A 26,447-nucleotide genomic window follows, 5' to 3' on the forward strand; every position below is an offset into this window, starting at 1 on the left:
CAAGCATGGGTTGCTGAAGGCCTACTCTACCCCGGGACCTTCACGGGTCCTGAGCGAGCTGAAACTTCAGCTCATTCTTGATGGGCTTCGGAGGACCAAAAGTGGCCATGGCGGCTCACCAACCCACACACATGGCAACACCGGACGCAGGGCCCAGACGACCCATCCACAGACGACCCCTTGACTCCACTACCCCGGGTGGAACAGACGAGCAACTAGAGGATCACACAAACCAATACCCGGGTACGAACACTACAGGTACTCCTCCAGTCACTATATGTGGGGTATTATTTTCTACACGGTCCGCTTCGCAGTAAAGCATCGGTAGTTGACATGAGTGACGGCATCATGAATCACAGAAGCAGAAGTTTAGCGGCAGAAGCCGTGACAGCCCGAACATCATCAAGATGTCACCCAACAATCGGGACATCAACTCCATCTGGACCAAACAATCAAGTGAGTTAAGCATCTTTCAAGATCAAGTCAACTTCGACATACCTCAAGAAAAATCTGCAAGTTTCTTTCGATGTTTGAGACAATATCTGTGAAGTTTGGTTGTGACTCTCATCGTGAACTGTGTACGTGAACTTTTCAAGGACGTTCTTGTGTAAGTGAGGTATATTAGTAGTTCACGTTTGACATGGTTTCATATACTGAGTGCGTATTGCAATCTATGTGATGGTATCAGACATACATTTTTATCAGATTAAGTTGTTGTTGTCGGCTAGCTTCTTACTCTACGGTACGATATGGTTACATTCTACGCCCTACGCATGTACGCATTTACTGCGGAGCAACGTTCCCATACAAACCAGACTCCCAATTTCAAGGATTTTTCTAGTACGTTGTATGTCTATACCATCGCTATAGATAATAGCTTTCAAGAATTTATTCAATACCCTGTGATTTCTTGCTTACATTTTCATATCGTCCTTTTTTAACACGTGAGCATCAAATTTATAAGTACTCATTGTGAAAATGATATAATCGTTCTTTATCATTAGCTATCGTAAACGTATACATGTGTTGGCAGAAATAAGTATATTCGGGTCCTTAACTCACAATATGTGATTCGCTGAAATATCGCCGAGTCAGATTCGCTGAAATATCGCTGAGTCAGATTCACTTGAATGAGCTTTTTCATTATGTGTTAGTTTGGGATTTTGAAGTTGGTTCGTTTCCTTCTCTTCATGTACTTACTTCATTTAGAGCAGATTGCAAGATCTACAAGCCTTGCTGTGTCTTGGCTCACAATATGAGACTCCCAACTTCTAAGATCCTGTTGTCGGGAGAATGCTGATACAAAAGCACAATTGTATAGCCTCTCGAACGCGACTCGTTAGACACTGATACCCAAAGTAAGTGACCAGTAGTGCCCAGTTGAAAAGCTTTAGAGCGTCAACGCATGTCACAGGGTAAACATGCGACCTGATCAAGTGAATCGGTTAATCAGAACCCCATGATGGACAATACAAATGTTGCTGACGCTCCTACACCGTAAAAGGTAAGAGTCGGAACAGCGTCAGTTGCCATCTCCAAATCAAATAATTAACAAGGATTAGAGGCGTGTCCACACCATTTGGATCATGCATAGTTTTCAAGTGCTAGACATTGTGCATGCCAATTTCACCCAAACCCTGTATGCTGTTCTGTTTGGTGTACATACCGAGTAACTCAAAATTTCTAGTGTTTTGTTTTCACCTTTCTCGGACTAACATAAATCTTACACAAGTACTCGCCAGTTAACGTGGCACTTGTGATGAAATTATATATGATATTGTTTTGTTTACATAAATTTCGGGGCGAAATTATAAAAGAACAGGGGGATACTATTAACACGGGAAAATTGAGCAAAGTGTTACCAATATTTTATAACGGCATGTGTTATTGAAAACTGGAAATCTACAGGCCAATTGGACACGTTGCTCAATGTTGAATTTGTCAAGGGTCACAGTGATAACGAGTATCGGACTTAATCCGTGACCGGTATCTCTAAAGCTAACAGAAACAAGGTTCAATGCATGTATCTGTCTTTATACGGCTGCTTGTTGTTCACGCTGGTCATAGCATGTGCGTGCCACGTATGCGTTCCTGGCATACTCACAACTGGCCATCGATGCCTTGGTCCATCTAAATGACATAATCTCAAGTTTATCTGTAAACGCGCTTATCTGCGATACCTGGAATAAGTATATAGTACGGATGGCAGTCACGAATCATGGGGTGTCTGTCTAGTAAACGTATCTATTGTATTACCTTGTGAATACATGTACTATGCTGTTTTGTAACTTGTGTCTTGGAGAGGAATCGCTTTGGTGGTGATTCCGTGATGTATGGGGTGGAATAACAACATGCCAAAGTACTCCTTTGGGTTAGTAGGGAATCGCGCGACAAACATACTTTCGCACACACGTCACAAAGAAACGTTTTCCCTTTATGCTTTTGCATGTGTGGTCTTATTTGATCTTTATACGTCCTGTTACATTAATCACATTTGAATTCAGATGATGTTTGATGACATCTGACGTGTGCTTGCATGGTTTGGTACTGTATTTCCTGAAGGCCGAGAATCCGAATCAAAAGCTACGCTTGAAGTGCTTTGCTATGGAGTTAGTTGACTTAAACGGAACAATAGCTGAGACTTCAATTTCTGATTCTATGCTAATAAAGATTAGATCCAAAAGATGTATTTCAGTTATCTTCACCTGTACATGGTTCATGCGCATGTTTGAAAAGACTGTACGATACCGATCACTGCAAGAAGAAATACGATTACTGAAAGCATGCACAATCGATCACTTCACGGCCACATTAAGATAGATTAAATGAATATTAGCAACCATTGGGCAAAGACGTTACAGATGTGTGGGCAAATGTATCATTAACATTATCGGCTCACAGAAATGTTGTAAAATCAAACCATTAGGAAATAAACTTGTAAATGAATATGTTCTGCCGATAATCGACGATTGCTTTCTTCATGTTTAACCTAGCAGCTTGAAACTTTCTACATATCACAGTCAGAACGTGTGCATTCATGAAATGTTAATATTTAAATCGTATTTTTCGTGTTTGACAAATTGTGATTTTTAGCACCAATCTTACAGTCATCACTAAAACGAGCACGCGATCATTGCAAACGCAGGCGGACAGTCGCCCTATCACTGCACATCTGCAGGACAGTGGTTCCAGGGGGTGATATATGGTGCTGATTTTCGTTCGTTAACTTTGTTGTTTAACGCTGCACCCATCTATATGACTGCGGTTTGAAAGTAACTGATATTTGACCAGACAATCCAGTGACTGATGGCATGATCATCTATCTACGCAAATGGGATGCGATAGCATGTGTCAGCCAAGTCAGCGAAACTGACCACCCAATCCGTTAGTCGCCTCTTACGACCAGTACGGGCGGGTGAGGACGTATGGTGTTGTGAAAAACAACAACATAGACACATAGTCGATGCTAATCCGGGGTTGAAACTAGCCATAAACTATTTCAGCTACTGAAAAAGACTTCTCGACAAATGGTGGCAACCTGAATATTGATGACTAATTATCAGATAGTTGATAACACATTTATTACCTTCAAGGTCAGAACGGGAAGGACTTAAGCCGCTGCCCTACCAATCTGAAACGCAATCGGTACCTCTACAGCCATGGCGAATACTGTTACGAATTTGTGATCTTCGAACACCGTTACTGGAAAGGTGCCAGAGACTACTGTGTGGCCGACGGCGGTCATCTTGTGAAGATTGATAACATGGACAAAGAATTGTTCATCGTGAGCACGCTCACTCAACTGGGCTTCCACGAGAAGGGGATATGGATAGGCCTCAACGATATACAGCAGGAGGGAATATACAGATGGGCGAATGGTGAGATCAGTTATGGTGTTTGGTTACACTTCAGACGTAATGGTGGCGTGTGGTCATGTGCATCTAGGCCAGGGGCGTCTTTCACGAAGCACTCTTTGACCCTTGACTCCCACTCTTTAACACTACACTAAAGATACCTTGGTGATTAACGATCACTTTAGCGTTACGATCGCTTTGAGGAACGAGCTCCAGGTAACGAATCGGTTGAAGTTATTCAACTTCACGGACATTCCTTTTCCATAAGAATGAAGATTTTTATGGATATTAACTTCTTTATATGAGAACACAACGTTTCGGAATTAATGCTTAATCCTTCACCAACACCTGTATACCGTTGAGGCCTATCCATCCAAAACGTTGTGTTCTCATATATAGAAGTTGATATCCATAAAAATCTTCATTCTTATGTATTTCACTTCTAAATGCCCTTCAAAGACTTTAGTCCTTTTCCAGATAAACTAGCATTGTCCACATATATACTATCGACCAAAAATAAGGGAACTAAGAAATTGAATGCAGCAAACGTTGAGGTGAAAGGGTGCGTTACCGTTACCCGTCCAATGACAACATCCAGTGACAATGAAATTCCACATGATACATTACCAGCACGTGATGCACGTACACACAGATGTTAACATCTGTAAACGTATTGGAGAACTCACAATTACTAATGCAATAGAGATGAACAGATGCTGAGAAATGCCTCCGATGCAGTATCTTAATGGAAGGGGGCTGGGGCTGGCCATCATTGTGTCAAGCTGCCAGAATGTTGGGTAAAGCAAAAAATAATTTCACACCTGTGGGACAAGTACCGTCAGACTGGTGGGGTTGCAGTGAGATCTGGGCGTAGTTGACTAAAATCAACGACACCACGACAGGATCGACTCTTTACATTAATGGCCCTGCGCAATAGGTTCAAATCAGCATCTGCCATCAATCGCGAATTCCGTACACTCACTGGGCGACGAATTTCACACTCAGCCCTTAGAAGAGGCTCTATCAAGCCCGTCTGAAAGCAAGGCGGCCTTTCAAGGGTGTTATCCTTGTAGCTCACTACATGCACCAAACATTGGTACAGGCTAGGCAGCATCAGAGACGGGCTTTGAGCTATTGGCGTTCTACCACGTTCTCAGATGAGTCAAAGTTCACAATCTCAAATTCACAGATGGCAGAAAATGTTGGCGCCGTAGCGGTGAGCGGTATGCCAGAGCGGCTATTATTGATCATAATCGATATGTGGGTGGTAGTGTTATGTTGTGGGGTGGTGTTACACATGACAGGCGATCAGATCTAGTCATAGTTAATGGATCCTTGACTGGTCAGCAATACGTGGACGAAATTGTACGTCCTGTCGAGGCTCCACTGGCTAGAATCATCCGAAGGAATTTTGAATTCCAAGATGATATGTCAGACCGCACTGGGCCCAAACTGTCACAACCGAGAGGGAATACAGTTATTGGACTGGCCCTCTAAGTCCCCAGTTGAACATCTATGGGAGATTCTCGGTCGAAGGGTGCACGCCATGGTCGCCGCGCCCGTCAATCTGGCCGAGCTTTGAAGCGCTCTTCGGGAGGAATGGAGCAACCAGCCGGAAAGTAATCCACAGTTTGCCATCAAGGTGTTGTAAATGTGTTGCGCGACATGGTGGACACACCCGATATTGAACTTAACGCCCAAATTCGAATTAGTGGACATTCAGAGCATTCACTGTCATTTCATCATTTCCCTTATATTTCGTCGGTAGTAGTTTACTGGTAAACGGGCATTGTTCACATATTTCCTGGTAAACTAGCGCTCTTCATGTATTTCTAGGTGAGCTGGCTACATTCACGTACTGGGCACCTGGAGAGCCGAGTTTTTTGCACAACTTTGAGGACTGTGTAGCTCTAAAGGTGTCTAATTCAGGACACTGGGCTGACTTTCCCTGCGAGCTGATATCCGATGATTTTGGATCTATCTGCCAATACGGTTAGGTCATTCTGCTGAATATTAAACAAATACATGAAATCGAGAAGCCAGCTTTTAAAACCTACAACCCTCTTCCCATGACATATCCTGTCATCTGACAACAAACATCAGATAACATGCTCTCTCGCCTGACCGCCGACAAGCAACATCCCGCCAGTATTCCACCTCACTCAACCCTACTCCCACTTCCTACAACCAGCATCCCATCACATACAACCAACGTCCCACATCATACAACCTACTTCCCACCCCACTCAACCAACTTCCCACTTCATACAACCAACACGCCACCTCATACACCCAACATCACACCTTAATCAACGTATATTCCAGCTCACTCAACCAACATACCACCTCATTCAACCGATATCCCACCTCATACAACCATCAACCCCACCTCATAAAACCATCAACCGACCTCATACAACCACCATCCCACCTTATGCAACCAACACCTCACCTCATACATGCAACATCCCACACAATACATCCAACAATCCACATACAACCAATAACCCACCTCATACAACCAACAGCCAACGTCATACAGCCAGCATCCTACCTTATACAACCAGCATCCCACCTCATACAGCCACATCCCACTCCACAACCCATATTACATCTTCATCATTCTACTGGCTCCATCATTCCTAAATCCACATGTGAACATTGTTTAGGACAGGATCGAAATTTCAACTCGTAACCTGTTTCTCTTGCGATAACAAAGCAAAAATATGTGTGTGAGCTAAATGCATTTGTTAACTGAAATTTAAGCAAACCCGAATGCTGCAATTTGTTTCTGTCTTTCACAGACATGCTTCCCAAACCTACCGATGACCCTGGACTGATCCTAGGTGCGGCAACAACTGGTAAGAACCTATGTTTCGTATTTGGCAGCACAATGTGCCTTTATGATATGAATGTCCCCGATTGTAACCTTAAGACACAAAGACCTAGCACTCCATGTGCTGAGCTGAAGTGTGCATATTGGTAGCACTCAATCCGTAAACATGCTTCCCAAACCTGCCGCTGGCTGCAAGGTTCCCGGTGTCTTGGCTTACCTTTAGCTGCTGGCGATCTATAGCCCACTTATGTATTATGCAGTTATTAGTTTTAATATTTTAACTGTTCCAGCTCTTTCTTGACAGGTTTTATCTAGTCTGAAATGGTGTTCTTGATGAGTACTAATAGTACACCATATGGCTGAAATATTGCCAACGTGACTTTGAATTTTAACTCACTACCAGTGAATGGACTGCTCATATGTGATCATTCTCCACGGGGAGACTGTAAAATCATTGTCCTCTTGAGAGGGCACGTAATTCCCCAAGACATTATACTGTGCATCACACGGGCCACCAGGTCATTTATTGGTTAATCTACAGATACTGCAACTAGAAAGGGGCGTAAGTGTTGCATAATTAAAGTGTTATGAATTGAATTTTAAGTTTGCCAAAGGATACTGATTAGAGCATTAACGTGACCTTATAAATCCAATATCAATCAAATTGTTACAATACCAGGTGGCAGGCACCCATCACAGACACTTAAGCCAAATGTGTAACTGAACAAACATGGAAAAACATTATTTCGGTCACCGATCTGATGAAGTAGAAGATCACGTCTTCCAAACATCTACCATTGCTAAATAATTGAAGCCTTAATGAGCTATTTGTATGCTTTCTGAAATCTTCGAAGAAATTGCAAGCCGTGCAAAAAGTACCTGAAATATTTCGAAATGGCTGGATCCGCTGGACAAATTGTTCAACGAAACGCCATAGTCATTTCTCTTGTCATGCAGTCCGCTAAATATCATGTATCAATCTGAATCTATATGCAGAGCTTTCAGACAGACGAGGTGGTTTCACGGTGCTCTTGTATTTCAGGTTGAGGTAGGTTATCAGTTAAGCGGAAGTTGCTATTTGACATGTCTTAAACCATATCAGATCAATATCATATCTGAGCACTACGTTCAACTGCACAGGTATATTTCCGTGTTTTTTGTTTGCCAACCTGAACAGAAATTCCTGTTCACATGCAGAAGCAAATAAGAAAAAACAAAACACACGAGAATGCTTAAACTTTGCCTAAACTTTGCCTAAACCTGTCACATAGCTGACACGTCCTATACGTATAACAGCTGTGTTTAGTTTGTTGGACTGTTTGTTGTTTAACGCCACACTCAGCAATATTCCAGTTATATGGCGGCCGTCAGTAAATAAACGAGTCTGTACCACATGTACGGTTCCCTTTTCACGCCGCTTAGTTCACCACAGCTGAATGGGCGGATGTGTCAGGTTGAATCTGGTCATTATGGTATTCGCCCGTATTAACTACCTTATACCCTACGTTTTCCAAATACTTCATCAGCATTTTCCAGCATTACGGTTAGTGGTCCGTTAAACAACCAACAAATAAATATTTTCTTTAGTTCCGATAGTTCTTCATCTAGACAACGTTTAATTCTGGTTTCTCTTCCCAGATAAAGTAACACCCGTCAGCGCCGGACCTACAACGAGCTTTGCAATAAATGTTTCACCGTCCGTCAACGAAACAGGCGCCCAAGCCGTAGTCGGTTGACCACACATTTCCCTCTTACACATTCAGACTTGTGCGTCATTGAAAAATAAAACAAATCGTCATATTCTTTTCTTCTGGGGATACGTTTGCTGTGTGTATTAGTAGGAGCATTCTTATGACGAAAAGGGTTAATTCAACAAAACTCAGGCAACGCTTTACTGTAAATGCAACTAGGAGAGTGAAGTAGCCACATGCACGTCGATTGCAGGGACTCGAAAGAAGGCAAAAACTGATCTGACATGAAAATAAACAAGTAAATAGTGCAGAGCCTTAACCGCGCACGTCTGACTGCCTTGAAAGGCCCAACGACTGAGTACCGTAGTAATTCTGATTTGAGTTCCTGGGTGAACAAGAATGTCAATGGTTGAACAGGATTTTAAGCTGCTACTTGCAATATTGAAGGCATACCACAAAAGGTGTGTGTGTGTGTGTGTGTGTGTGTGTGTGTGTGTGTGTTTCCTTGCTGTTTTGTGTGTGTGTGTGTGTGAGAGAGAGAGAGAGAGAGAGAGAGAGAGAGAGAGAGAGAGAACTTCATATACTGGACAAAGTTAGGGACATTGGTACTTTTATTACTGATATTTTATGAGTGCGTCAATGAATAAATGCTTTATTATTCAAGAATTTAAAATTTATATATATCCTTAACTATTTTGGTCCAGTATATAATCGAGCAGTATTATATTAAACAGCAAACATGTTTGGTGAACATACGCATATATAAATGAGATTCCATTAGTATTGAACAGCGAAAGCGGGGTAGTGTCAGCATTGAATTGAAATAGAAATTCTTCGTCATAGCTGAACGTATTTTCTTTCTATAATAACATTTCTCTTGTGCCAGCTGTTTGTTGTGGTTTAATACTAATAAAACGCATCGTGAAAATGGGCCTAACAACCATAAATTATGGTTGTACAAAATGTCATTTAGTCTAATGTCTTCTTCTCGCTGTGTTTCCTGACTGAAATATTACTGATTTATGCAACAGGCGGTATGAGCAGCACATTCGTCCACTGTCATACTGTGTTGATCATTTTCCAAAATATTTAACGAAAGCTGCATGTAGGCTTCAGCGATCTCTGAGGATTATCTGAACACAAGGAAATATCAGTCCGCATTCGTTGGTGGAGTGTGTTGATATACTTTCAGCAATACTGCAACGATAACGGCGGTTGGGGATCTTAGTGGATATACGTTCGATCGTCACGCCAAAGACCCGGGTTTGATTCCCCATATAGGTACAATATGTGAAGCCTATTTCTGGTGTCCCCCGCCCTGTTATTGCTGGAATATTGCTTAAAGCGGCGTAAAACCAAACTTCCTCATTCCAACCATATGGATTACACAGGAGACACACCAACATGGCTTAACACATTATATCCATGTAGATATTCCGTCGTAACGCCATCTCCGACAGCCTCCCTTGCTTACCTTACCAGATTTCTAGGATTTCTACGTAAGCCAGGTACCGGACATGTTCTGGGGGGAATTACGGTACTGCTGGCAGTTAAAATGGGACATCAGTAAACAAAACATAATTCGGAATATTTCCAGCTCATTCAGTCGTTTCGTTCGGTTGCTTCCTGAATGAGGTGAGATACACAATATTTTCATTACGCAGGAACACGTCTATATTATACTACATAGAAGGTATTGTGTAACTGAGTACTGGAAAAAATGTGTTCCTGTAAAATTGGTCTTTTCGGGTTTCTTAAATGTTTATACAAACCAGTAGCGGTAAGTCATTGAATTTGTACATGACATGCGTGGAGTCACTCACTTAGTACATAAATCTTAGAGTGTTGACTCACCTTGCACATGGCTCTTCTTAAAAATATAATTATGACACATACACACCCCACCCCCACTGGTCATTACTTATGAACAGTCCCTTATCTCACATATCAATATATCCTTATTCATAGCATATAAACATAATTATTTCACGTTCTCTAGACAGCTTGTTGAATTCGACATAATTCGCAAACATCATTCACCGATGAAAAATCATATCAGTGGGCTTTTTGTATATGAGATGGGACACGGGATTTAGGGAAAGTCTTTTTCGTTTTTTTTAAGAAAACATGTGAGGTATTGCAGAACAACGGTATTTAATGACAATGCTTAATGCATTGAGGAAATTGGTTCCACAGTCAAACAGTGTGCGGCTTGTAGATAAAAAGAATTTTTGTTTCTAACAAAAAATATCAGTCATGGCTGTAGACAATGGGTTGTCTTCCTTTTCAATAACTGTTCAAAAAATCTGTAATGAATTCAAAACATTGAAAACCTTTGAAACGGTTTGAAAGTAGCTATCTATAAATAACGTTGGCTGCATAATGGCAGGATTCATTTGGTATTAAAACTTGTGCTGAAATACTGCTTAAAAGTAAAGGGAGACTATTATAATCAGTTTAGTTTTCTTAAAAATAAACGACATTTATTCACCAGAGAACTTGAATATCAAAGACATGTCCAGTGAATGAGATACATTTTGGTGTAAAATCGGAGAGAATATTATATTATTCAAGTATTTTCAGTATTTCATGTTGTTTCATGTTGCTGTTGAGTGACAAACCCTAGTCCCTTTTCATATGATGACGTCCTGTAACGTTAGATGTAATATCTAAACCTTCGCCTGGGAGGCTGGGAGTTCTAACACCTTTACTGACGGAGGTTTCATGAAAAGAAATCCTACAATACGCAATTACAGTATGCAAACAATAGCGTTACCCTAAATGATAATAGACCCACCTAAGTATGAACTTGCCAGGGAAAATAGTGAAAATATTACCCCTTACAAAGACTACCTTGTGAATATGAACATAAATTATAAAGATTATATGCAATTTGAACTATGAAACAAAAGTTACCTGAAGCGTGAACCTTCCGACACTAGCATTTATTTCTTTGATGCACACAATATGACCACATGGGCTGGCTCTCTAAACCGGAATGCATGCTTTTACGTTTAGGTTACATGACACCAAATGTTTTCCCATAGACTTCTATAGTAACACTATATTTTTTCAAAAATATATCCAGGCTATCAACAGCCATTCCATGTACATTTGGGAACAGTCTGGCCCTTAAACTGCGACAGAAAACAAATTCTGTCCCACTTGCCCGTCGATTTTTCCGAGTGCAGGAAGCGGAACACATCAACCCTCCATTTGCACCAAATGTCACCTACTTGAAAATATCGGTGCACTCATAAGCATGAGCCATAGAGATAAAAACGACAGCACTAAATACTAAAATTGTGGTCAGTTTTGATTACTGGAGGGATGTGTTTTTAAAACACATAAACATCATACATTATTTCATCCAATCACAACTGTCATAGGCCTCTGTCCGTTTGACGCTTGGCTAGCATGTGATTCTGATTTAGTATAGTGGAACCTTCATGATGAATCAAAATCATAGATGTGCGCAACGCAAACTGGGCTATGAATATTCATTGTACAATACCTGACCATAATTTCCCATAGGCAGCCTTAAATAACCCCAATGAATGATCCTTACTTAACTATTGGAGAGATATTTTCTCATTAACAACTAAACACCTTAAAGCAGTTGAAAATGTCATTCGATTCAAACTGCCCACTTTAAGCATCACATTTATGTAATTTATTTAAAGTCTTGTGAAGTATTTACCGCCACAGATACTTTTCAGATACTGCGCCGCCTTCACGAAACCTTCAAACATATTTTTCTGACGTCAAGTGATACCTTTTCAGACATGTTTCTTTCTTGAATCGTTTTGAGATTGTTTTCTGGCTTAACTTAAATCCTTTGGAAACGTAAAGTTCAATCATATTAACATTTATTTGGGGATATGTTTACTCAAAGTGATGTCATAATGTTGATCACTGGATTGTCTAGTCCAGACTATATAGACCGCAATCATATAGCTGGTATATTGCTGAGTTCAGCGTAAAACTAAATCTACTCACTCATTCGATGATAATGATGTTCATTACTGGGTTGTCTACTCCAGACTCGATTATTTACAGACCGCCGCCATATAGCTGGAATATTGCTGCGTGCAGAGTAAAACTAAATTCACTCGCTGACTCATTTATTCATTCATTCGATGCTCATGATGCTGATCACTGGATTTTCCGGTTGAGACTCAGTTGTTTACATATAGTTGGAATAACGCTGAGTTAAACAACTAAACCATTTTTTCCTTTTCAGACGAGACTAACGGATCGCTAAGTGGCACTAAAGATTATGCACCATGGTCCGTACTATCCAAGTCTGCTATTTCTTCCTGAACATGCTCATTCTTATGTCCTTGATGATGATCATAATACTGATGGAGACTGACATAGTCCCACCCCACTTATCCACACGATACTACATCTCCAGCCGGAAACGCCAAGTGGACATATTGTTTCCATCACGCTATGACGTGTACGACGCCGCTTCAGTCGACGGTTCAAGTGGAAGCAACACACAAAAAACGTATATATACCAGAGTAACAACGACACGTTCCTGTGGTACGTGCCTTCTACAATGAGGAGTCAATATGGTGGCTTCCAGAGAGTCGGGGGCATGCCGGAAGTGTTTGTGTATTCAGCGACCTTTGACCATCGAATAACGCCAAATGAAGTAAAAGCAGTGATTATCTCCCCTGGCAGATTGCTGAACTTGACGTTTCACTGCGTTTTCAGGGCGACAACACCCGGTGCTTTCCATGTCCGTGGGGATTTCAAGTTCATTCCTGAACCGAATTGGAATTACACGTATGTAATACATAGGAATGAGTGGGTGACTGAGTATAGTTTTACACTGCTTTTAGCAATATTCCGGCAAATATCAGAAATGGACCTCTCACATAGGACTCAGGTACAGGGTGACTTAATACGACGATCAAAGGTACCCGAGTACAATGTGGGGAATCCAACCCGGGTCTCCGGCCTGACGATCAAATGCTTCAACAACAATTCTACCTCTGGGAACGAGTGAATGGGGACAGTATATAGGCTGCATAACGGCATGTCGGTTTGAAGCGTGAGTGAAGTCAGACACGATGCCCGTCTGAGATGTCACCGCTTTAGTGAAACGAATGAGCACGGATGTCTGAAAAATTAGAAACAGTGTCAGGATGAATCGGAATTCGAACCCATAATAATCAGTGTATGTCACGCCTAAGGGAATTCCAAGTTCCAAGTCATTCACTACCCTCCTACGTTAGGGAATTTTTGTAGTACTGGATCTTATTGAAGGATAAACTGAAAGAGCTTTAGCATTATTTGTATAAATTACAAATGACAATACTTCATGTATGTATTTTCTCTGTTATACAAAGTATGATATATATATATATATATATATATATATATATATGTGTGTGTGTGTGTGTGTGTGTGTGTGTGTGTGTGTGTGTGTGTGTGTGTGTGTGTGTTGTTATCTTATTACTTTAAATAGTTTAGTAGGATGATGATTACTTCTACCGGGATGCTGGTACCAGCGGCAGCAGCAGCAACCGCAGCAAAAGCAGTTGTTGTTGCTATTAATATTGTTGTTGTCTGTAGCAGATGTAGTGGCAGTAGGTGTGGCTGCTGTGGTGGCAACGGTGGTAGTAGTGACACAGACAGGTCTAAGTGGCAAAATTTAAACCTCTTTTTCTATGTGTTCAGTTACAGATCTGGTGTAGTCTCCTGCCCTCTACCACACCATAGTGTTCTACCCCAGACTGTATCCCTGGTTGCCCCTGGTGTCCACGAAGCTCTTAATGTGCTACCCATCCGGTACCCGTCACACCCAACATACAATCTGACTCGCTGCTACCCAGCCTTTCACAGCACATTTAACGAAGTCTCAAACTTGATCTCAAATATAGAAATTAGCCGTGTGTTGGGTGTGGAGAAATTTATTTTCTACAACTATGATATGGACGACACAGTCAGTAAGGTCTTGCACCAATACCAACAAGAAGGCATTGTGGAGGTGAGAAACTGGTACCTGCCCATACCCTACCGATCTATACACTACTGGGGCCAGCTGGCAGTCATACACGACTGTCTCTTCAGTCAAACTGGTTTGTCCAGATTTGTCATGTTTGCTGATGTAGATGAACTTGTTATACCCAGAAAGGTTACATCCATCGTCCGTCTTGCCGAGTCTCTTCTCTTTGACAACAGTTTCACGGGTAAATTTTTCGGTGCTCTGGCTTTCAGGAACGTATTTTTTCCCGCAATCCTTCCGGAAACAAAACAGAATTTCCCCCAGAAGTCTGCAGCAAAGGCGTTCAACATCGTGCCCCTACTACACCTGACCCATGCACAAGTCCACCCGGCTTATGATCGGTCCAAGGTCCTGGTAATTCCTGAAGCTATTGAGTTGCTCTGGATCCACTCAGTGGAGAAGTTCAAGGAGAGCTGGATTCCCAGGGTGGTTGATGGGGACGTCGCGCTGCTCCACCACTACCGATACATCCCATCCCCCGACATGAAACATCCTTGGGATGACGATCATCTTCTTCTCGAATATAGTTCCATTATTGTGTCAGCTGTTCGGAGGAGGTACTCCAGGTTAAGACAACTGGGCATTTTGTAATGTCATACTATGACATAAAAGCAATCTACAACATAAAGATTGTGGTGTTGTTCCAATTTATTAATAGGTTGTTTAAACTGGTATGAGCCACATGATATCTTAATAACAAAATAACACGTGTTTACATAAATGAATATTAGGTTTTGTTATATAGCCATATTTTGCCGGCCTCTGGATTGGTCAAGAGGCAGTCACATGACCGTTGACAGGAAAGCATACTGACTCCAACCCAGGTCCGACCAAACCTTTTATTACCTTCGTGGTCAACGCACGGGTAGGTGCATGCTAATCTCGCATGTCACACCGGTGTTGTATCGGGTTAACCTGAGTCGTAACGACTTGACCTGAGATTCTAAGGATTTGATTTTATAACCGATGATCTCTCAGTTACGTCACGTTGTGATGGAACTACATTTCCATTCATAACAAACACGTGAATTCATTCATTCTTCAACCAATATGCATGGTGGAAATGTAAACATTGCGAAAGTTGCCGTGTCACTGTAAAATTGTCAGTCGAACCACAGGCAAAATGTAGCGCAAGTGGGGTTGCGCAGCGTAGAGAATATGACCAGTCTTTCGTCACAACCTAGTGAGGAAATGGGACTGTACCTTTGATGGTGGCGATATTTTATTTTGACACGAAAAATACTTTTTGAACCGGAACGAGGGAAGTGTGTTGCCAACCTTTGCTCACCTCGCTCGCATATATGAAGACTGGTCATTTTCTCTACGCCGCACAACCGCATTTGTGCTACATTTTGCCTGTGGTCGAACTGAGGCGTTACATCCGTGGAAAAACAAAAACGCAATGTTTCCACCAGCGATACTGGTTGAATGAAGCAACTGCAAACCGGGAAACGGGGTGCTACGGAGTAGTTTACTGTTCGAGGACATGACAACTGACATGCATCATGACGTCGGTTACAGACGTAGAATGGAGATATAGTTACTTGGATCAGGTATTTCATGCAAATAATTGCAGTTCCTGTTCGCGACAGAAAATCTTGACAATCATACATTTATATTTGTGAAACGGAGAATATTTATATAATTAGGAAGAATGGAAGCGCTTGTACCAGTTCACCAATCTCATGTAGCGGTTTTATACGAATAACCCACACAAATAACCTACTTTGTCAAAGCCGACCTGTCCTAGGTGTATGCCTTTAATGACATTCGACAGGCACGATAATAACAAGCATCAAATTGATGTATTGCATCCAGGGGATCGAACCGCTCTTCAAACAAACACTGTATCTAGTAGTAGAATTGCGTAGACGTGGTATTGTTGGGAGAAGTAAAAGCAGATGTGGCTACTGAAATAGTTATAGCAGTAGTAGCAGTTTATATGTTTGTTGTCTTACATCGTACTCATCAATATTCCAGCTATACGGGGGCAGTCTGTATTTAATCGTGTCCGAACCAGACAACCCAGTGACCAACAGCCTGAGGGTCAATCTATGCAACTGGGGTAAGATTACATGTGTCAAGCAAGACGGCTTTTTACTAAGCTGAATGCCATATTATGTACAGCAACCCATGTTGCCATGAAGGCGACTATGATTGTCGTAAGAGGCGACTAACGGGATCGGGTGGTCAGGGCTGCATCCACGTATATTCAGTTGTATTCATCCAAGCCACAATCATTTCTGGTCAGCCTGTTACATTCAATGATAGTTGGGTTTGGGTTTGGGAGGAGTTGTCCCCCTTACATTGTCTGTACCCGATTATGCCATTTTGCCATAATGCTACCACTGGGTCGCCATGAGTTGAAACGAACTTGTGTATTATATTAAGGACCGTAATATTATTAAAAAGAACGAACAAACTCACATTTTTTACTCTTTTAACCATTACATATGAAAGACTCGTGGTTTGTGTTAAGCGGAACACCAAAACCATTCTTTAAACGCGTGGTTAATTAATACAGAGCGATCAAAAAGTCGTCTGCTTCTCTCTCATCAGCTAACAAAACCACAGACAGGTTACGTAATTCTGTCGCCAGAGCACTGCCGCGAACCAGAGTGACGCCCTTTTGAGGAGGTATTTTCAGTTAGTTGTATCTAAAATGTGTAACAAGCTTGCAGACTGCTGACGGATAAAGGGATTCAACTCTGTACCTCATAACTGATATAAAGCCATATAGTGCTAATACACTGGAATGACTTCGTTTTCGTTTCTTTTCTTTTCTGTAAGAGGTAGAACCACTTGGGAGGGAACAATTCGCGCGAAAAGCATTTAAGCAATCCTAACACAACCAATTTCAGGAACAATAAGCAACAATCTGGTGATCTATCCTCAGTTTCAGACGAGTTATGACGATACCAAATGGTATAACTGTAAAGAAATTTGAAATGGACAATTAAATGTCCTTAATAGGAACCGGAAATCTAAACAACTTAATGGATTGAACAATCATCAGACAGACTGTCCTTCGGCTCAAGAGGGATTATTCTTTGATTGGCACATTTATAACTAAACATGCTTGCTGTAGAACTAGAAATCTGTGACAGTCCGCGAGTCTCACTGGAGGTCGTCGTTTCTGTTTTGGAATATTAACTGCAGACTCATTAAATTTATAAGTCACACGATCATCAGATAGTGTTCTGTGACCGTCGCTCTGTGGTGAGACCACATCTGGAGAGACCACAGATGGAGGTGTAGCAATTTCCTCGGGGATCTCGAATGCACACGGTGGGTCGATGCATGTATTTCTTTGAACTTTACTGGAAGTTGATGTTCCTGGCTCATAGCGTTCTTCGTCATCGCTCATGTTGTCACAGTGGTCGTCAGTGGGAACTATGCATAAGGTTATTTTGTAACATTCTGAAATTTTCACAGGATATGATGTGTTGCGAAGCTGGGACTCAACGAACTTGTGGACGTTACGCCAGTCCCCTTCAGTGGCTACCACGATGTACCGGTTTCTAGCACAGGTTTTGTTCCTGTTGCCATGTAAATGTATAGTCACCCACCTGAAGTCTTGCAAGTGGTAAACGTTGTCGTCCCGATGCTTTGGAAATCTCGCTTGGACCATGGTTAGCGATTGTACAATTGTGTTGGTTGGTAAGTAGCTGGTGGTCCGACAATGGGAATTGTTTGTTGGTAAACTAGTCACGCTGCATCAACTTGCAGACATGCCACTGGACTGGATGCGGGTATTTAACCGAGCTATGGCTATGGCTATGGCTATGGCTATGGCTATGGCTATGGCTATGGCTAGTGTAGTTGTTGAAAGAGGGCCACGAACAGAGTTTTGACGCAGTATCTAACCTTCTAGTTCCTGGAGGAAAGCGGCATCAAGACTGCAAATCTCGAGGTGTAGAGTGATAAGTGTGTTTCTGAGGGTTGGACCCTTTTCATCTGTTATGATTGAGGCCATCGTATAAGAGGTGACACGTTCTCTAACAACATCCCTGCGCATGACGTCAGCAGAGAAAGAATATCCAACTCCTACAGAGGTGCTCTGTTCAACTGTGCATGGCGTGGACATTGGTGGCAGGATGAAATATGTTTCTTCAATACACTTGCCCAAATCAAGAGCAGATAGTTATCTTTGGCACAGCTGCTTCATCTGGTATGGGGTGGGGTGGTCAAGTTTGATGTACAGGGCTGTAAACAATCCATGGGTCAGTGATCTTGGGACCACAGTACGCTCTTTAATGGGGCATAGTGGTGCAATTAACATGCCATCTTTGGCAATAGTCACAGCATTCAGATATCTCTTCACATCCTTGATGTTTGTGAGTTTTTTGGGGTCTCGTCTCTTGAAGTAGATGAGCTCGTGTCCTTCTGAGGTCTGCACATTCTTCCTGGGCACACCAATCTGTTGGTGAATGGAAGTGTGGAGCTTCCTCTAGTGACATCTTGTATGGAAAACAGTCTCACAACACAGTCTTCAGTTTGCCGAATAAATGAGCAAACTTGACATGATTCAGGGGGTTGCGACTTGCATAGTCAGACAAAGTATTGGCTACTCCGGCTAAATGCTGTACTGTAGCTTGATAATAGCTGACTGTAGAGAAAATTGTTGAGACGCGAGGGCTGGAGGAGAACTCCCCTTGGCACACTTTTTCAAATGCTTGCACGCATAGACGACTGTCAGTAAGATTACATGCTTTGTGTTTTTACTCAGTGATGAAAGGGCTAAAGTGTTTGGTTGCGGTAGCTATTGGTAGGGCTTCTAATTCACAAGTTAGCCAGTTCACTTGTTGTTTGCGAAGCTTTGCACTGAAGAACTCAGTGACATATAAAGTTGCGCCGATGCCTGTTTCTTCACGGCTCCGTCTGTAACAATCCAGAGTTGATCATTTGGACGTGGCACAACTACAGTCTTGGTTGTTGAAAGTCCTTTCTGAGCCTGTCTAAAGGCATCCAATGGGGAATCAGATCATCTGCCAACTTCGCAATGGATCCCTCTGGTAATAAGTCAGGGAAGAGACGAGTCATCAGCTCTTCTAGAGCTGTCTCTGAACCAGGCATACCCATTGATCTTGCATATACTCTTACCCCATTAAAAGGGGTTACAACGCCACAGTATATCGTAGTTGTTTGCTAACGGGATCTGGTAGAAGGCGCTGCTCAGATCCGTAGTTATTAGGTTTTTCCACTTGGCCATTTGTCTCAGAGTAGAGTTAACATCTGGTATCAAAGAGAGTTGAGAGTTTACGGTAACGGCCTACATCCGAGATGGCTGTGACAAGATGGAGTATTCCACTTGGTTTTCTTACTAGGAAAGATGGATTCATGTATTCGACCTGAGCATAGGCATCTGCAGGTCGGACAAATACACTCACATCTTCAAGTTCATAAAGCTTTTGTTGAAGCTCAACCAGTTTGTCTCTGCTGTACTGAGGAACTCTACCCTTGCGTTGTGGCGGCTGAACCTTTCCCATGTTAACCTGTGCTTGGAAGGGCCTGGATGCTCCATTGTAGCCTGTGATTTTGGGATCAAACACTTCATCACATTCCCTATTCACAGATTCAAACATGGCCTTGAAGCATTCAGGTAAGATGTGGTCAGGGTTAACGGACACAGGGAATCAGTGTGGGCCACTCACAGAAGTCGTGGGTGTAGTCTTTGGGACGTTGATATGTTCTGTGTTGTGAGTGATGTCATGTGACTGGACTGTGCGAACCTTACAAAAAGTGCTCATGCTTCATGACTTGTGGAATGTCTGTCAGGTTGCGTACCCTGATCCTTCCACTTACTCTGGAGATGATATCAAGCTTTGGGTAACCAGGCGACAATATAAAATGATCATATCTAGTGTCAGTTCGGGGTTCAACAGCAAAAGTTCCATCTTCTTTAGAGTAGTACTCAAGGACACACAATTCTATGAAATCGCCTGGCCATATGGTAGTACTCTGGTTTGGGGCTCGTTGAATACATGTGTGTCTGATGGACAACTTGTTTAGGATAGAATTTCGTCTTCAGATTCAATATGGCGATCTGAGATATAACATCAAAAATGACGTAAACGTTCGTTAGATTGGTTAAACGAGGGTTCTTGTCGTCGCTGCCACCACGTCACTATGATATAACACGTCAACTTTAGTGTCGTGTAATCCTCACGTTCACCACATATCTTCTCAAACAACTTTAATTAGTAACAGTACACAAAGCACGCCGCTCGAGAGAGAGGCCGTCACCGGAGAAAGAGTGAGCTAAGGAACGTAACTCTAACGTCTCGACACATGGATAAAGGGATGCAACGCTGTACATCTTAACTGATATAGCACCATATAGTGCTAATGCACTGGCGCTAGGCGTCAGGTGATGGTGTCACCATGCACAGAATTTCCACTCTGTTTGTGCTAAATATGTTGCATGTGAGTGCGAAGAGATCATTGTGAAAGCCTGTACACATTAAATCAGGTGTTTTGACACCTACCTCGCTTCCCTGGTAGAGGATGCTATTTAGACTTGTTTCCATCGAGCATATTTTTATTTCTTTCATCAGGTGTATGAAGAAACTATGAAACGGAAAACTATATACGAACAACCGTGATGAGAAAACAAGGGAAGCTGATAGTTAATTAACTTGTAGGGTGGATGGGTATATGGAAGCCAGGGATTGTCCATCCAGGCATGAGTGATGAGATAACAATGGTGGCATTTAACAAGGGTAATGACAATCGAGAAATGTAAGCCAGGAATTAATCCAGGCCTTGGTAAACTTTTCACAGGCTTTCAAAACACTCATTTATTTGAACAAAAACACTCTCGGTTTCTGGAGTTATTGTTAGATTATTGGCTAGACAAGTTAAAAGATCCATTCAAAAAATGCCATCGAATTTTAAAGCATGTGCATTTTATTCTATGCGACTAAAACAAATGGTGATTTAGCTTCCTGTTGGATCAGGCAAAACGACATGTGCAGACAGGGAAGAATTAAGGTAAATATCGCTTTCTTGCTCTATCGCTCTATTGCTTTATCACTCCATCACTTTATCGCTCTATCGCTTTCTCGATTGGTTGTATCACTTTCCTGCTTTATCGCTTTCTTTGCAAATTATGGTACCTTTCGGTATGCACTGACCGAAACAAATCATAAAAAATGTCAATTCAATCTATAAATTTGAAAAAAAACGCGATGAAAAAAAGCTGGCGAAATCGGAGTGCAAACGTTTCACTAAATTTCCCCAGCGCTGGGGGAAAAACTGGTTTCAACAGCTGTGCTGCACTGCGTCCATAACGCATGTACAGTGAATAGGTTCGCGGAGCTTGAAACAGTATGCATGCCCAGAGTCTGAGGTCGTGAGCAGTAGTCTAATCTTGGTTGTGTACACAAACAAGTAAATAATCTACTCGTTACGTTAAAATAAATTGTTGATTGTGGTAAGCAGGCTCTGTCAAAAAGAAAGCTCGGTGTCTGGTTTATTCACACCTATATGTCTGTCTGTCTGTCTGCAGTACACAGCTTCAATCATTGACCACGTGCAGTTTGAACTTAACACCTATCAGACTATACGGCATAAAGAAACTAAATTGATTTATGACTCGTGCACCCGAGTCCCGTCTCTGCCGCATTATGTAATTAGGCACGTGTGATACACATGACATGTTTTTATGTCTGTGGGTTGCAAACAAACTACATTCATTTTTTCCGGATGATTGGATCTGACGGAAACTGGTGCAAACTCTTGTCAGTTTCAAGTCCTGATTTGTACTTGGACGCAGTAGTTTACCATCTCTACTGAGATGATTTTAGATTGGATCGAGGGCAAATTCAGAGAACATGTATTTTCAAAACCTAACATCTGTATATACATTCTTCATGGATAACGACTTCTTTTAGTGTATATGATTTTGTTTGACAACAGTATATGAATCCATACTGAAATGACGCATCAAGTACACAAAAAGAAGTTGTTATCCATAAAGAATCTTACTTTCTTGTGAATCGCCATATTTCTAAAATGCTCATCAAACAGATCATCTTTCTGTACACATGATGAATCCTCAGCAAATGAAACAGCCAATCGGAAGCCGTCGTTACACTTGAGTGCACATCCACCCGCTATGACTGGGTTCGGTCTCCCGAGGGTTTCGTTTTGGGGGAAGTAAGCCCAAGTACAAAATATTGCACTTTTGAATCGCGACTGTACGCTTATAATTTTGTTTTTTTGTTTTTTTTAAAGCAGAAACGTATATTATATGTCATGAATAACTGATAAATGTGTTTTACTTATGTTTGATTTTTTGGTTGCATGTGACCTTTAATACTTGACTTACAAAGTGGTTAGAATTGCATGACGTTGTGGTTGAGGAATAGAATGGCTTCCGATCCAAATGTTGTACCCTGGAACATATTTATAGGCTATATTCAATCAATAACAGAAAGGCAACTATGAAATCCATTTTTGTGTGCTTCATCAATGCAATGAAAGCATTCGATAAGGTAGATAGAAATTGTCTATGGTATAAGCTGTTAAAATTTGGAATCAACAGAATTTTTTTATGCTGTTCAATCGATGTACAATAATTCTAACGCTCGTGTATAAATAAACAACTATTTCACAGATATATTTCATGTAAATTCCGGTGTTAGACAGGGCTGCAAGTAGTATAGGGAATGGTGGTTCTGGGCCGCACCCCATACAAGCTATATAATCACCCATAACGCGAACGTAGAACCATTTTTTCGGCGGAAGACACGTGGGTCGTCATGGGACAACCAAAAAATAATTACAATTTAAATGTAGGGGTATCCCCCAATATATCAATCTAAGACATTGACTTCAGCAAAACCGTTTCATGTGTATCTTCTATTATGCTATTGTGGTTTTCGTAATAAATGCCTGTTCAGCTTGTTGTATCCCTTGTTTTATACATTTTTTTCCCATTCTTGCTTATAGAAGATTTTTTTATGAACCTTTGATCGAATCTCCTCTTTCATTTTGTTGTATTTTTCTAGTTCAGCTAGGATCAAATGAAACTCCTCTTCTGAGATTTTGTTGTCACTGAGTGCGGTGGAAACATGATCTTCTATCGTGTTTAACTTTGATCCAACAAGAATTCTAATTTCATTATGTTTCTTTGCTTTACAATTCAATTTGCGGGATACAAAGCTAAACACCGACCCAAATGTTCCTGTCACTACAGCCGCTAATTCAAGTTCAACCATCATTGGGTGCTGCTACGACTGTTGTCAACAGCCCAACTCCTACTGCTCCTAATCCCATGCTAGTTGCCATTAGGGTGGTATCAGCACCATCTATGTAGTTTAAAGTTCTATTGTATTTTTTATGTAGTGATGCCCGGATATCATGCTTTTGTTCTAGCTGATGTTTTATTTCACACATCTGTTTCAGTCAAAATCCGTCTACACTTCCCGTTATATTTCCTTCTTCTGGATACAGCCCCCTTCTATTTGTCTGTAATATAGAATATAAATTAGTTTTTAATTATCTGTCATCTAATTTTTCATTGCTATATTTTGAGCCTATAAGGTTTACATTATAAATGAGTGAGATATTAATAGGTGTGTTTTCATCCATAATAGGAATCCCATTGAGGCTTATTGATGGTTTATAGCCTTGTCTTATTATGATTCGACAATGATTATTCTCATGCCTTTTAATGCAAAATATTCTAAGACCATCTAAAAGTATTCTATAATTAGTGTTGTGTGTGGTTTTATACCATACACACCCGAAAAAAAATCACATTGGTAATCATATATACTGTGAATGACTGAAATGGCATTCGAGTCGACTGGCACTAGCATGTGGCCAGTGTGACCTGGTATTCATAACACTTGTATACAACTTGACGTGTTTGGGTAGAAAAATCTTAGTTAGATATGTAGTGTCATCCACTATCACTGTGACACCTTAGCAGACTGGTGTGTGAATCAACCCCCACCCGCACGTAAATTGAGCAAATGCAGCCCTGGTGTTCTCTAACCCACCAGAGTTTGATTCCTTTCATGATCTAAATATCGCTCTATGATGTTTCAACTAGGTAGACTTGGATGACCAGCGTGGAATTCTCTGAGAGGCTTTCCAGGATGGCGGTCACACCGTTGAATTCAGTAACCAGCTGTAATACATCGTTCTATCCAGGTTTACACGACAGCATGTGGACTGCTCTACTCAAGACTAGTGTGATTGTTACACCACGCACGTCTCTGTGATGGGACGTAAGCCACGGGCAGGATTCCATTGTTTACAACTTTGTTTAGGTAGTGGTCTTTGTTTTTCATGAAAACGTATGGGGAAATTAGTGTTATGTAGAGAAGCCATTTGATTTTAGATGGTAACATCATCCACCTGTTGTCGTCAGTGAGTACTAGATAGTACTGTTTGTTTTGATCAACGTTTGTTGTTCTGCCAAAGTCTTCTGAATTGAGCAATTTACCACCGATCAATGGGTATATTCTTCATTCATCGAACTACATCGTATCGTGTGTTGCTGGCAGATCTTGATGTATCTAGATTAAAAGTATTACCAGATTCACCAGCGACAGGGACTTAAACTCGTCTGTAAATGTTGTTTATAAGCTTAAAAGCGTATATTTACCTATTTATATATTCTATTCCCGTGTCATCAAACCCTCTAGTATCTGATAAATAGATCTGATAAACTTGTATTAATGCATCTTTTTATTTGCATACCAAGTACTTGATTACCAGCCATTACTGTATATGCAGTGTTACGCTTAGGTAAATTAAATATTTATAAGATTATGTTTTTATCTAAAATTGATGTTTTTAATTCAGAAATATTACTATTGGCCAATTTTTTATGCTGACGTGATGAAAATGACTCCGTGCGGTCCTCATTGTATTTTTCTGTTTTAAACGGACAGAACGTAGACCTCAACAACGTAGAAGCTTGTGCTAAGTTGATCGAGATGAACACATAACTCATGGTATGGAATTAGCTCTGGTGCTTTCATACCACTGACGACAGATTTAGGGGTTATACTAGGCAGCCCTAGTATCTTCTCAGTGTGTTTTTTTATATTATTGTTGTCTAACACCACTGTTCCGTTTGAGTCATTTATTTTAAGGTCAGCTCCTAAGGGTTTGAAAACATCATCGTTGAGAGAACACACGCTGTAGCATCCATCAGTTATTACGTTTCTGTCCCCACTGATGAAAAAGTTATTATTATTTTTTATGGTTATCCATCGCGGGTAGTAGGTGATATTGCATGGTACTAATTCAAGTTGGCCAGACGTGTTATCAGTGGTGTGTATAAGCTGAACGCCCTCACCGTTCATTATAGCGGGAAGTGTAAGGTACATATTATAATATAAATTATATATAATAATAATATGTACAAACCCAAAGTACAGAACCCCAAAAATGACAACATAAATGCCTCTGACTTCACACACATCTTGGTTGAAGCAGATGGTTAATACTTCAAAACCCAGTTTATAGATGTGTTTGGAAGGCATAAGCTATTGGTCATGAATGTGAAATCTGTCCACGCATGGTTTAATAACCCAATGTAGTATTGGCAGACCCAACTCAATTTCATGAAATGGTGCGCTACATCCGAGTGCGGCCTGACGTCAGACACTAGGCATGATGACTTGAGTAAACCTTTTTCACGTTTCACGGAATTACCAGATCAGGCGTATCCTCAAAGGGATCAGCGCCCCACTTCCACAAGACAAGGCGTGGAATGTAATGAACAACATGTACAAAAATGTTTAGTACAGAAAATGTTTTCCTAAACCTACTAAATATGGATCCCAACCAGTGACAGATGTCAGCGATGATTTACTGAAGTGAGGTATACTTAGGCTCTGTCAAGTAATGAATGGAGAGATGATCATTTGAAATTCAAAGGTGATATTGCTTTCACTATCCTAAAAGTGGAGCAGCTTCCCGGTTCAGAAGATGATTGGAAAAAATTTATGCTGGATACTTCAAAAGGATTCACTCGTGCCAGTATTATCCGTTTAAATGATTCGATTACAACATACATGTG

At 41.2% G+C, this 26,447-nt stretch overlaps 2 protein-coding genes across 2 annotated transcripts in view; both read left to right on the forward strand.

Moving 5' to 3' along the window:
* The window catches only part of LOC137268863 (perlucin-like protein), a 32,683-nt gene extending 24,193 nt beyond the window's left edge, over positions 1–8,490 (forward strand). Inside the window, exons 3-6 of the mRNA XM_067803439.1 lie at positions 3,594–3,878; positions 5,691–5,846; positions 6,659–6,715; positions 8,329–8,490. Of these exons, the coding sequence (XP_067659540.1) occupies positions 3,594–3,878; positions 5,691–5,846; positions 6,659–6,715; positions 8,329–8,426 (596 nt within the window). The 3' untranslated portion in view covers positions 8,427–8,490. The remainder of the gene's footprint in view (positions 1–3,593; positions 3,879–5,690; positions 5,847–6,658; positions 6,716–8,328) is intronic.
* A 4,177-nt stretch (positions 8,491–12,667) lies between these two features.
* LOC137267513 (uncharacterized) lies at positions 12,668–14,992 on the forward strand. The gene is made up of 2 exons (XM_067801984.1): positions 12,668–13,176; positions 14,074–14,992. The coding sequence occupies exons 1-2, from the start codon at positions 12,668–12,670 to the stop codon at positions 14,990–14,992; spliced, it is 1,428 nt and encodes a 475-aa protein (XP_067658085.1).
* The last annotated feature ends 11,455 nt before the right edge of the window (positions 14,993–26,447 follow it).

This window comes from Haliotis asinina, chromosome 16 (genome assembly GCF_037392515.1).
Source record: "Haliotis asinina isolate JCU_RB_2024 chromosome 16, JCU_Hal_asi_v2, whole genome shotgun sequence".
Classification (NCBI taxonomy): Eukaryota; Metazoa; Mollusca; class Gastropoda; order Lepetellida; family Haliotidae; genus Haliotis; species Haliotis asinina.